This window comes from Gobius niger (genome assembly GCF_951799975.1).
Source record: "Gobius niger genome assembly, chromosome: 4".
Lineage (NCBI taxonomy): Eukaryota > Metazoa > Chordata > Actinopteri > Gobiiformes > Gobiidae > Gobius > Gobius niger.
Genome location: NC_136855.1, coordinates 21,383,306 through 21,396,574, shown reverse-complemented (window position 1 = coordinate 21,396,574; position 13,269 = coordinate 21,383,306). Strand labels below are relative to the sequence as shown.

General features: G+C 40.3%; 1 protein-coding gene across 3 annotated transcripts; it reads right to left on the bottom strand.

The window, feature by feature from the left end:
- Positions 1 to 3: 3 nt before the first annotated feature.
- On the bottom strand, positions 4 to 12,787 carry rufy2 (RUN and FYVE domain containing 2). Of its 3 annotated transcripts, XM_079555867.1 has the most exons (20): positions 12,527 to 12,787; positions 11,452 to 11,634; positions 9,706 to 9,879; positions 8,833 to 8,950; positions 8,133 to 8,234; positions 7,930 to 8,053; positions 7,787 to 7,851; positions 7,645 to 7,710; positions 7,501 to 7,570; positions 7,309 to 7,410; positions 7,115 to 7,231; positions 6,954 to 7,046; positions 6,463 to 6,537; positions 6,284 to 6,381; positions 1,918 to 2,037; positions 1,706 to 1,835; positions 1,524 to 1,618; positions 1,407 to 1,455; positions 1,240 to 1,320; positions 4 to 1,174 (listed from the first exon to the last, which is right to left on the bottom strand). In XM_079555867.1, the coding sequence occupies exons 2-20, from the start codon at positions 11,525 to 11,527 to the stop codon at positions 1,031 to 1,033; spliced, it is 1,899 nt and encodes a 632-aa protein (XP_079411993.1). In that variant the 5' UTR covers positions 11,528 to 11,634; positions 12,527 to 12,787; the 3' UTR covers positions 4 to 1,030. The 3 variants fall into 3 exon arrangements, with proteins under 3 accessions (XP_079411993.1, XP_079411992.1, XP_079411994.1); XM_079555866.1 differs by lacking the exons at positions 11,452 to 11,634; positions 12,527 to 12,787 and adding an exon at positions 10,454 to 11,148; XM_079555868.1 differs by lacking the exons at positions 4 to 1,174; positions 1,240 to 1,320; positions 1,407 to 1,455; ... (3 more) ...; positions 11,452 to 11,634; positions 12,527 to 12,787 and adding exons at positions 3,732 to 4,302; positions 10,454 to 11,141.
- Between the last annotated feature and the right edge of the window lie 482 nt (positions 12,788 to 13,269).

Sequence of the window (13,269 nt, the reverse complement as noted above, 5' to 3'; positions counted from 1 at the left end):
TTTAATCAGATTGCTACACAGTTCAAACTACCATACTCTTGGCAATTAAAGGTCATTGGCAGAATTTATCCAGCAAAAGGCCACAGTGATAATCCAAATTTCATTGTAATACCACAAATCACATCTGTTGATAAAGTATGAGTAAACAATTAGCCGGACCCTCAGAAGTGCAGGAGTGTTGTCACATTACTTCAAAGGCATTTCACAAAAATAAGTTATAAAATTAATAACTTTAGTAACCCCGTAGCTGCTGTTCAACATGGATCCTCCGAGACCAGTGGTTCTCAAACTATTCACTCCGAGGATCATCTAAGAAAATATTAAGCTTTCCATAAAAGGCCTAAAATTGGGCTAAGCAAGGAAGAACAAACACCATGAACGTTATTTTCTAAATCACCCAATGATTGTAACGACAGCCCGAGTACCAGCCCAGGTTCCACCAATTGTACCTGTACCTCAGTTTGAGAACCACTGATGGACAATTCCACACCTTGATGGTTTGAGCAGCAGCACAAAGTGGTTCTTGATTTATTAAAACATAAGTATTGTGCATAAAAATATATACATTTAACAAATATTTAAATAGCATGTGTTGAATCACCTTTTTGTCAGTGCCTCAAGTGTCTTCTCATTCACTGAAATAGTATGTGGCAATTAGTGCTTTATCAAACATGCCAGCTTCTTGGTCCTCAAGCACCGCCACGTAGAAATGTGCGAAATGTGGACCACTTGACAAATGTGAAATAATCTGGGCTCAATTTGGCATCAAAACAACTAAGTCCTTGGATGGCACAATGGAAAAGATCTTTTATCCCAACAACTATAGAGGGCAATACTTTTTAAACTAAAGTTTGATCAACAATTTAAGACTTAATGAAAATAACACCTGAATTGTAGTTTATGGTGTTTCACTGTTGTGGTCATGTGCTACTTTTAAGATTGGCTTTTTTTTATGAATGCAGCACCAGTTCAAATAAATAATACAGAAGCAGCTTGTTCATGCATTCATAGCAGCGTTCAGAGGTGATAACTATGTTGTGTTGGAGGAGCAGCGCTGCAGCAGCAGGGCGTGGCACGTGTCGCACACTCGCACTGGTTTAGGGGAGGCGGGCAGCGGCAGCTCGTTGTCTGAGCAACTGTTACAGAAAATCTCCCCACAGTTTCTACAGTGATGCTGCGGACACAAACAAGACAAAAGTCAAATAAAATATTACGCTGATGTAAAAAGCTTGGACTTGCCTTTCGTCTGGAGATGGAAAATTCCTTCTCACACAGTTTACAGTGAGTGGCATCTTTGTCCTTTAACCAGACCTGGCCACCCTAAAACAAGTATAACCAAATAAAGTTCATCCACTTTTCGCTCCTAAACAACTCCTGTAAATGAAATGATGTCTCACACCCAATACCTGAAGGGCTTTGTTAGCCTCCTTGATGTCTTCAATCTTCAATTTGGATCTGGAATTTCAATATGTTGTTGTCAGGCTTATATAATAGAAATGTGCTCAAGTTGAAGACAAACTTACTCGCTCAGTTTAGAGCCAAGTTCCTCCAGTGCCTGCTCTTGGTCTTCACAGATCGACTTTAACTGAATGTTTTCATCGTGGAGGCGATGAAACTCCTAAAGTAAGAAAACAAGCCATGCATCAGCTCAAACCAACGACAAAAAACAAAGTTAGCATCAGTTCAAAACACATTATTTTTGTACCTTTTTTAAACCATTTATCTGAAGGGCCTCTGCATTGAGTTGAGCCACTGTGTCTCTCTCTCGGTCCAGATCATTTTGTAAAGTTTGCCTCCACTCCCTCTCAATCTTTAGGTCTGTTTCCAGATGCTGACTGGAAAATAATAAAATTCAGACATTTAGATTTATATTTTTAATTTCAAAATTGCAGAAAGTTACTGAAGTGGCTTTCTTACAGTTGTTTTTCCCTCTGTGCAATCTGCCGCTGCAGGCTGTCTGCTTTATTGGCAAAGTCCAACTTGAAGCGCCTGGTTCCCTCTTCGGCAGAGGTGCGGTGTCTCTCGGCCTCCTGTAATCTGCACCATTATAACCAGGGACAAACTCAGGACCATGGAGAGAAAAAACTCAGAACGGGTGGATGAAGAAAGAAAAGAGGAATTGTAATGGCAGAATGAATGGGTTGAGGATGACAATGCTGTTGAAGACGGTGAAGGAACTGAAAGCTGCTTCAATTCTAAAGTGTAACTAAAAAGGGCAATTAAAATGTGAGTCGACAAGTGAACAAGGACAGAAAAAGAGAACTGAAAAAACTACATCAATGTCAGTCTACTAACAATAATAACAGAATAATCAAGAGTTAAGACAACTAATTTTATTGGTGAGACAGTATGTTTAAGAGAATTATTAGCTCCTAATTTTCTCTTCAAAAGATGAGAGGAGGTCATACATAAGTAGAATAATTACTACTACAAAGTAAAGATATCACAAACACATCATTATATCCCACACCCCAGATGTACATATAAACTATTTCATATGCGGCAAGATGTTTTCAGAGGCTGAAAATGCATAAGTTCAACTGGCAGAGCGATCTGAGCTGCATTTAAACCAACATTTAAAGTACATATGACAAGTTTCACCAGAACAAAGCTAACGCGACTCTTTTAGTTATTGCTAATAAATAAATACCTAGTTTTCCCTGGTTTTACATTTTTATTATGTCTATTCTGCTGCGGATTGGTAGCCTTGTTTCTGCCCGTCCACTACAGGGCAGATGTGGCTACAATAAAAGCTTTTCAACACCAGGTGTGGGGTGAATGAATCACGACTACAGTGTACTGCTTTGAGAAGCTTGTCAAGCTTAAAAAGCGCAACACAAGTGTGAGCCAGTCCCAGTTCGAACCTCAGAAAATAACTTCTTCCCTCATCCATCCTGTGCCACCTATGTCTTACAACGTTAAACTTTTTCATATTTACCACAGCCATTTCCATTAAACTAGTAATCAATAATTAGAAAGGCATGGAAACCTGTCATATGCACTTGAAATCATTTGAGCCATGTTTTGCTGAGCAGGTCTTGTTCTTTTCTGTCATAACGTCCACCGTTTAATGTTCAAACCAATGAGGGTTAAAGGGCAGAGAGCGGCAGATCTTCTCAGCCAGAGCAACACATGCAGAGCAAAGTAAAACCAGGAGGCCACACAGGAGCGCTCCTCTCTGACAAACGTAATCAGCGAACCAAGACCAAGTGGCTGTGGTGACATGCGGGAGACTGAAAGACCAGGTTGTAATTTGAGCAACAAAGAAACCACTAATCACCCGTTGAGTGTTTTAAAGTCACCAGTTACCAGTGGCTGAGGAGCACGTCGGTGCCACTTCTGCAGGTGAAAGTGCTGTACTGTGTCAACGTAAAAGTAAACAGCATTCTCCCTGAAGCAGGAAAGTCTTGGAGAATGCACTGGTAGATTTTGCTAGTAAAATGCCCCACTAGAGCCTGACAATCAATCTACCTACACTATAGTGGTAGGCATGAGTTTCTGCCTTTCCTCCTTCAGTGTGCGCAAAACTTTGAAGGTAATAACAATAATAGTTTAAACGACAGACCAAAAGTTAAAAACCATGTAACCCCTATTTTTCATGAAACCAAACTGAACATAAGAAGAGAGAGAAGTTGCCTGCTTCCTGGCATAATATATTGAACATTTCGGGAAAATAGAAAAACACTTTTGAATCCTCATAGAGATGACATAGACAGGAGATGTCTTCCAATTGTCTGGGGACAGAGCCAGTGATACATGAAGCTGTAGCAGTGTTTGGAGAGTAGAATGAGACAAAAAATCTCAATGTGGCCCCCCAAAAAGAATGTTTAGGAAGCTGACGCTATGTTACATTACATTTATACACAAAAACTACAGCCATCTTAACTGTGGATAGTAAAAACCCTTATTGGCCAGTATATTTTGAAAAAGACTAGCTACAATGGCAAACACCTAATGTCAAGCCCTGTACAGACGTGTAGGTTAGTATTTTAACAAGTACTGTCTGATAGAATCAAGATACACGGTTCCTGTACTTAGGGCATCTTTACTGTAGGTGCTACTGGCTCCAAGTAACACACGGACAAAATTTTAAATATCCTTTCAACCCTGAACCAAAATTGTGCTAGAAAACACAAATACCTTATTGTTAATTTACTGATAAAACGTTAAGCATGTGCATCTGTATGTCGACTTCAGAAGGAAATGTCCTTGACAAGTTTATACTGGTGCTCTGTGTCTGTGCTCGCACACTTGACAAAGGACATGGCGAGTGTTCTTGTCTGACTTAACAGGTCTTTGTCACTGCACAGAGTGAACCAGGAAAATGCGCCGGGTCAAATTATGAAGTATGGAGAAAGCAAAATGAAACGATGAATGGTCGAAGGGGATGGACAGAGGGGAGAGGGAAGGAGGGAAAGAAGGAAGAAAGACTGTCAGTACACTCTAAACTCCCATGATGTCTTACTTTAAATCTCTACTGGTGAGTACTGTATGAAGAGGGGAGATGGAGCATGTCATTCCCCGCCATTTTCAGGCTTCTTTGCAATTATGTGATTCATTGCGTTAACACGTCCAACATATGGTTTCTACGCACCAGATATATAATTGCTTCCAATATAATAATAAAATAACTGCAAAAAGACATAAACATAACTTATCCAGTAAACATTTATAGACAGGTAATGAGGAAATCACTAAATCAATGGTAGAAGGATGGGCAGGTGAAACAATGGGGTGAGAGGGACTAACAAGGCATCAATGAACAGTACATCACACACAAACAGGCAACCGAGGGATCCAAACAAATGATGCATGCATTCTTTTTCTTTCTGAATCAGTTTAAATATGCTACGCACAAATACAGTGGGAGGAAAAAGCGAGTACATCATTTGGAATTTCTTACATTTCAACCTAAATTAGTCATAAAATGTCCTTGGATCTTTATTAGAATCATAAGAATGTGTAAACAGTGTCTGCTTGAACTAATACGACCCAAAAATTTACATTTGATCATATTTGTATTGGCCATAACATAAGGAATAAGTAAGTACACCCCCTAAACCTCGCTGAACAGCAGCAGTAAACAGGAGAAAGAAAGATTCATCCTGATCGTTGTGAGTGTCTAGTCAGCCAGATATTTGATACAAGGTTTCAATTACTTATTCCACACTGTTGTGAATGTCTCATATTTTCTGCAAAATATCTTGATAAATTTGTGAATCCATTGATAATAGCACATTGTCCAGGCCATACAGTTTAGGAGAAACACACAACGTCAAGTGTGGAGGAAAAATGGAACAGCACACCAACATCAAAACCCTATGCTCACTGTGAAGTACGGAGCAGGGAGCATCATGGTGTGGGGCTGTTTTGTTGCCACAGGGCTTGTACAACTTGCTATCATCAATGATCAATCAAATATTTTGCAGAAAAACCTGAGACATTCACAACAGCGTGGAATAAGTAAGTGAACCCTTGTATTAAATTGCTGCCTGAACCTTCTTTTGTAGGAATAACTGCTTTTCTGTAGTTGCAGATTAGACACAACGATCAAGATGAATCTTGGACCCTTCCTCTTTACAAAACTGCTGCAGTTCAGTGAGATTCAGGCGGTGTACTTCCACGCTCTCCTGTGAATATTTTCATATTATGGCCAATACAAATATGATCAAATGTAAATATTTGGGTGGTATTATTTCAAGCAGACACTGTTTACTCATTCTTATGTTTTTAATACAGATCAGACCACATTTATGACAAATTTAGGCAGAAATGTGATAAATTCCAAACTGTGTACTCACCTCCTTCCTCCCAAGGTAAGGCAAGGCATGTTTATTTATACCGTTCATGTGACATCATAACATTCAAAAGAGACTGTAATTTAATAAGGAGTTGGCAGACAGGTAAAATGTCCTCATGGAACACTGGCATAAAGTTTCCTGTCTTCCCTGTCTGCAAATATCCACTAATGTGATTTTTGTCCACTAGTTCTAAATAATGGTGTATACTGTCAGCTGGACCTTGCTGACACAAAAAAGCTGACGTTTCGTGATGAATCAAGTCAGTATGATAGCATAGATATAAAAATGACATTGAATTTTTGAGACAGGAAAGTCCAGCTGTTTCATTTGATCACTGTAATGTCGACTTATTTCTTCCAGAACAGTGAATCGCCCAGATAGTCCTCAAGGCCCTCGCCCTCTTTCTGAAATCCTGGCATCAAATTTGATTCTAATCTATTGAGGGATTGAAACGGGTATAGAATGAGGCCCCTGTTACTCACCTTTGCTCCAGTTGTTTCATGGTGGCAGTGATTTGGTTGGTTTTTTCTTCCAGGCGGCTGATCATGTCAGTCTTTTTCTTCATCTCATCGTCAGACGTCTGAAAAAGTCCCAGTTCAAGTGTTACAGCAGATCTCGCACTTTCCAAAAAGAGTACTGGAGGCATTTCATGTTTGCACACCTGCATCTTCTGGTACATCTCAACATTGATGGCTTTCACCTCGTCCAGTTGATGCCTCAGACCGATCAGTGTGTCCTATTGAATATAAAATCAGAAAGTCAAATGTTTAGCCATTTGGGGTGGTAGTGGTACTAGTAGTTAGGCCAATAACATCAACATCCTTATTATTTATGATGTAATATTAATTTATTTTTTTAAATTAAGTGAGACATAAAATGTGCATGTTATAGTCTTATTTCAGGTTAATGTGTTGCTCAAAAAGAAAATTCTCTTTACAAGTTCATAAATCTCTTTTTACTCTTATTTAAAAGAGTTTTATTATTGATTGTCATTTATGAACTAGTTATTCTGCAGGTTTTGTTGGTTTCTTGTTTATTTACGACACATTCATTGTACTTTTACACATCTTTCAAACAATGTAAATTTCCTCCATTGGCAGCGTTTCTTCTTTTTGTTATTATTATACATATTAAATGTATAAATCGTCTGACCTGTTTTTCGTGAATGTCTTTTTCTAGAAGTTTCATTGCCAGCTCCATTTCCTGCTTCATTGACACCTGAACCACCAACTCATTTTCCACATCCTTCAGAGAAAAATAACATGTTCAAAACACATGCTCGATTGTGCTAATTGACTAAACTTTGGTCTGACCTGTCTGAGCTGGCACTCCTCCTTCAGCTGCCTCCGAGCTTCATTGTACATCTCGTCCAAACCCTCACGAGACTGTTTGTATGTGTCCCTCTCGACTGAGACATCACCTTGGGCTACCTTAAAAAACAGTGCTCACGAGTTAACTTTATTACAGAGAGCTTGCAGTATATCTATTCATTCATTTTCCCTCCTACCTCTAAGTGCTGTTGTGTCTTCTGTAAAATCAGACTGTTTTCACTCCTCAGCTGCTGGTTTTCCTCTTGTAGTTTGATTATATTGTTTTTTGCAATGGCTAACTGCAAAAAAACAAGTAAATGTTCATTTATATTTAAAACACATTGATGCTCTGGCATTACAAACATAATGTATCTCTATGGTAGGCTTACCTCTTCAATGAGCTTAGAGTTTGACTTTTCCAACGAGTCGACTCTGCCCTGCAGACCGTGCACAGTTGTGCTAATGATAATAATGCAAATAACGGTTAGATTGTTGTTAATAAAATGCTATGAAAAGCCTTCCTGGTTACATACTTGAGCTGCCGGTTTAGCTCCTCAATGTAGTTCTTTTGGTCCAGAATGGTTGCGATCTGGCTATTCCTGTTGTCATGGAAACGGAGGACTAGTGTTACATTTATAGCCCAGACAGACAGTGTACAGTGCTGTGTCTGCATACCTCTCCTCGCTCCTGTAATCATCTATATCACTCTTCAAGTACATGGAGAAGTCTATGACTCCAACCTAATGGTAAATGATGAAAATGAACACTGGGGAAATAGATTCATTTATTTACTCATAGGCTATATTTCATGAAATTACCTGTGAGTCCAGGTCCTCGCCTTTGACACAAAGATTGGCATCAATAACATTCAGGCCCACCAGCAGGCCCACAATTACTGCACCTTCTTCTTCCAGCATCAGAGCTGAAATCTCATAGAAATCACTAGAGAAAAAGCCAGTCAAACACAGTACAGAGCATTAAGGCTGTCTCAACAGTGTTTTGTGTATGCTCTGTGTTATACCTGAGCAGGTCTTTCCTCGTTATGAGTAAACGCAGATAGTCGGCCAGCCGCTTCTGCATCAAGGCCAAGCGCAGCCAAGCCCTGGCTCTTCCCAGTGGAGTCCTGCAACAGATCCATAATCAGATACAACAGAATGGAAATGGAAATGTAAAGGAATTATCGAATCCATGTTCAGCAGTGTAGCAGGTATTATAGCCATTAAACCATCACACAAATCACAGCAGGAAATGGTCATAACCTGTTGGACCTCCATGGACTAGATATTACTGCTTCAATGACTTTTCAGCACACAGACTTTCACTTAATGGTAGTTTAAATCTTTTTTCGTTTGAAGGAAGCTGGCCTGAGTCAGCAGCCCGAAAGGAAACAGACAGCTGTTTCTACTGTTCCTCATTCGGGAAACTGACAGAAAGTCACCTGATACCTTTGTGTGGGAAACAATTATAAATAGTTAGTAAGTAATTTGACTCATTTAGTGGCAACAGTTGGTTGTAGTTTTATGCTGTTGGTTCCTTGTAAATAAACACAAATTAAACAAATAGAAGCAAATACAAGTGTAATCCTGAGACATTTCTATTGCACATGGAGTTAGATCCAAAGGTGAAGTGAAAGTAAATACACCTGCATTTACAGGTGTTTTCCTGGTCACATTCTTGAGTTACTCTGGCCACAATAAAGACAGCAGTGATCTGAATCTTACTTGAGTCCCGGCAGGTCCCGTACTGACGCAGAGATCTCTCCTGCTTCAGGGCACAGTTTTTCTACCAGCTCAAGAGGACCCCACAGCGATTTGTTAAAGCCCAGAAAGGACTTCTTCACTGGAGAGATACAAAATATCAGTAGTTAAGAGTTCATTGGATCAACTATTATGTTTTAGCTTTTCATCAGCATATTATTTCTAGTTGACAAATAAATGAAAACTTAAATTAGAAGCATTTCTGTCGACTTGAAAAACTAAACAAAGTAAACTGAAGACTAAAGTATCACAGATTGTGAAGCTGATTAAATCTAATTCAGTCAATTAATGACATTTTGTCAATTCACACAGAACTAAAAGTATAAAGAATGACTTGAAAAAATGTTAATTGTAATTAAAAATAATAATAATAAAATAAATAATTATAGATAAGATCTTTCAGAAAGAGATAAGGCAAGATACGATTGCCTTTATTGATCTCGCAATGGAGAAATTTACTTGTTACATTCAGCTCTTAGAGACACTCAGGGTGTGCAAATAGGCAGGAAATGTAAGAAAGAAAACAATTAAATAGTAAATAGCGGTATTGTATATACAATGACTACCAAGGACTTTGTGGGGACAAAAAGTATGAACAATAAATAATAAAGTAAACAGACTATAACAAAAAATGTTGTAGTGTTAGCGGTGCAGATGATTGTCATCTCTGTCACTCACTAATGAGTGAGAGACAGAGATGACTGAGTGAGTGTGAGATCCACTATCCAGGATGAAACATCCAAGTACATTTCGGAAAGGAAAAACAGATGACATGATTGTTCCCCCTTATTTGTCCTTGGTCACGGCGCTAATGAACCAGCTCATAATGTGCTCTACCTTTTAGGCCATGTTTGAGACAGTGCTCCATGACAACGAAGAACTGCTGCAGAGGCGGGTAATCCGAGTCCAGGGTCCGGCCAAAGCTCAGCGCTGACTCGATCAGACCCTTGATGCTCAGCTTCGCCATGTTCAACAGGTTGGCTCGCTCCATGGCCATCGGGTCACGGAAGGCTGAGACACAGAGGAGAAGAACACACTCATTTCAAATATTCTAACAATACAACAGTGTTTTCATTACCATTTCATTGTTTAGTAGTTGTTGTCTTCTTACACATTTACACAAAGAAGATATCAATATTAGTAATGACAAAAATGGTCCACTAATTTTAGTTAATGTGTATGTTATGACCTGGCTCAAAGGGTTTTACCCTATAGATTGAAAAACTGGAGTCACTCCTAAGGAAACATTCAACAGGACAACTTATGCATATCATAGCACTGAATCCCCTAAGAAGAATGAACACAAAACTATAGGCCCTAGAAAATAAAGTCCCACTGACACCCATTGTCTTTGTACTTGTACATGAAAGCAACATGTGACCTGCAGCTGTATAACCAACAGAGAGCATCTAAACAGTGGATGAGTGCACCCCGGGAGAGCAAGATGAGACATAGAAAATCAATTGCCTCCACACGGAGAACGATGATGTCATGCGAGATCAAAATAGGATGCTCTGTTAATTAACACATTTGTAATAAACTCGTGTCATGCTGAAGTTCACACAGTTCAGTGTAAACACACTACCTTGCATAGTCCACTCCCCTGGCAGAGATGTCCTGTGTTCCGACACTTTGGGCAGGACGTAAATACTCCCTGAAATGGTCTCGGATGCTTTCCTGGCCAGAGCAAAGATAGGAGCCTGCCATCGCCCATCTCCTCCCCCGGTAGCTCCTCTCGCGCTGCTGCCGCTGTTGGCCTTGTCCGCGGCGCCAGATTTTTCCTCCTGCAGCCTCAAAATGCCAAACACCTGGGACCTCTCCTTAGTGTTGTCCGCTTCAGACAGAGACAAGTCGTGCTCTGCGGGCGATGCCATGTCCGTGTACCTCTGGACTCGGGGTCGCGGTAACAGTGTGCACACGCCACGCAAACCCTAGACGACCTGACCGTAGTGTAAAATTCAGCTGCAGACCAACATAACAAAGCTACACCGGCCCAACGATGGTCCCGGGATAGTGTCAAAAATATCAAACGCGCGCGAGAGAGAGAGGCGAAGACGTCAAGCTGCTACATTGTCAACGCACGAACCGCTGACCGACCTTCTTTGCACACGGAGAAAAGTCGCGTTCCCCGCACATCGTGGGCTTTTGGGGTTTGTTTACAGCGAGCGGTCCAAAGCGATAGCCTTCTGACGGTACCGCTGCACCCACCAGAGGGGCGGTGTCAGAGGCTCACGAGAGAGAGCGCAAGACACAAAAGACAGCACTACGTAATGGGTTCAGTGTGGCTGGTTTGCCACAATGACGACCTCTGCTGGCTGTGATGGGTATGACAGCTTCACAAATGGGCCTCAGGAGGGCAGCTCCAGAGTTAGACCAGTGCAAGGTGGAATAGACGGTACAGCCAGGTACTGAGCTTAGTGAAGTTGTTATATTAAAATATCTGGGAGGGAAATTGCCTGAAATAATAATCCAGGCCTATTGTCTTGTTTTTCTATGTCTCATGGTGCGTAAAATGTAGGCTATGCAAAATGAATTGACATAACAAACAGCTTAGATTGTGAATGCACGGCTGTGTAGACATACCTTGGTTGTATGCTAATCTCTCCATGCTCTCGCTGTGAGTGATGCCCCAGCGGTGAAGACTCTGAGGGGAGTACATGGTGCAGTCGATGATGATGATGCTTAGACCAAAACTTAATTTAGTCTGGATTTCACACTTTCTTTTGTATTTTTGCACTTGTTGCTTCCTGTGTGGAGGAGGCAAAACTGAAAGCAAAGAACAAAAACACAAGAGTTACAGAACAACTAGCTGGTCTGATGTGTAAGAATGTGTGTTAAGTCCAGGTTCTTGACTAGTTTGGTGCCAAGACCTGAACCACCATCCTAGAATGACAAGCCATGACCCAAAAAAAGAATTCATTTTGTTATATATAATGAAAATACTGTATTTTCCCCACAAATCAGTGTTTAATAAGGGTTGAATACACCTATGAAGTTTAAATTCGGATCAAAACAACTCAGTAACAGTGAGACTTAGGGCTGTCTATACATTTTAGAAGATAAATATGAAGAATATTTGTCCCCTTGAAGCCCTTAATCATTGCCCTGCATGTTATTGGCCTCACCCTCTCTCTAATAGCTTGAGCCTGACTAAGATCATATGACTGTTTCCTACAGATTAGTAGAACAGTCCATTGAGGCTTTTTCTTGTGTACTTTTGTTTGTATAAAAAGCGTATATTGTATTATATTGATGATATATGATTACATGGATAGAGGAGGAATACTTAAAAGGAACAGTAAGCTTAAAAAATAAATCTACACAGTTCTTATGTCTCTTATGGATCCTCTTTCCAGCCTAACTCTCTCAGCCTCCTGTCAGCCCTGAACCACGCCTAAACATATAGCCTACAATGCTGTGCAGCTCATGTTCATGGGACCATATGATTACTGGAGAACACAGCAGGCCACATGACAGACATGAGCATCAACCAATCACAGCTCGTCGGCCAGCTTTCTTTCTCACCAATAGGATGATGCTGAGTTTATAAAAATAAAAAATAAATCCACATAAGTAGCTCATAGTGTAGGAATTTATACCTTTTAATATATAAGCTATTTTTTTAAATGTAGTGTGTAGTTTTATATGCTTGTCTTACCTCAGTAAACAATGTCAGTCCATGCCTCTGCAGGTTGATAGTTTGACTCCAGGGCGTAGCATGTCAAGCCTCTCTGCAGCAAAGATGAAAACACACTTGACATCAGTATCATTTGGCATATTTTTTGGCAGATAAAAGATGCCACTGTTCCCCTGTCTCATTCCATCTGCAGCTAGAGCTAAATGGAAAGGTCCTGTTCGTATATACGCATTATGCCGGTGCACGCTGTAGAGACATCCCCGTTTCACCAGCACAACAGCAGCAGATGACAGGGGGAGGGGCCACACCATGGTAGGGAGGGGCTGTGGAGGGAGAACGGATGTATAAATATGAATGAAGTCTGTGGAGAAAAAAATGAATGGACTTATTAACTGTTTAAAAATAATTACTATATATTGGGACCAATCGGAATGTCCAACACAACACAAATGTAGAAATATTTAATACATACATGTTTCTAGAAGAACGGATTTCATTATCTGGATATCAAATATATATGTTAGCATAGGGCTCCTGAAGTGCCCCACTGTTAAACCACCACTAGATGGCTTCAGAGAACCAACATATTTTGTTTACTGGCCCCTCTAAAACTTTTAATCACAGGCAACCCGCCACCAGAGGGCGTCACAAACTAGCACAAACTTTGATACACGTGTACAACGCCATAAGATTGCGCAGTACCAATAAGTGTGCAATGCCAGGTATGCTATTCTACAACATACTCAAAGAGTGTATAGGTAATA

What these genes read in the sequence shown, in the direction of transcription:
- rufy2 (XM_079555866.1), bottom strand. Translation starts at nt 10,742, where the DNA reads ATGGCATCGCCCGCAGAGCACGACTTGTCTCTGTCTGAAGCGGACAAC. An exon ending in CGGGACCTGCCGGGACTCAA is followed by an intron (nt 8,235 to 8,832) that starts GTAAGATTCAGA and finishes GATCTGTTGCAG; the next exon opens with GACTCCACTGGGAAGAGCCA. An exon ending in ATGAAACAACTGGAGCAAAG is followed by an intron (nt 2,038 to 6,283) that starts GTGAGTAACAGG and finishes ATAATGGTGCAG; the next exon opens with ATTACAGGAGGCCGAGAGAC.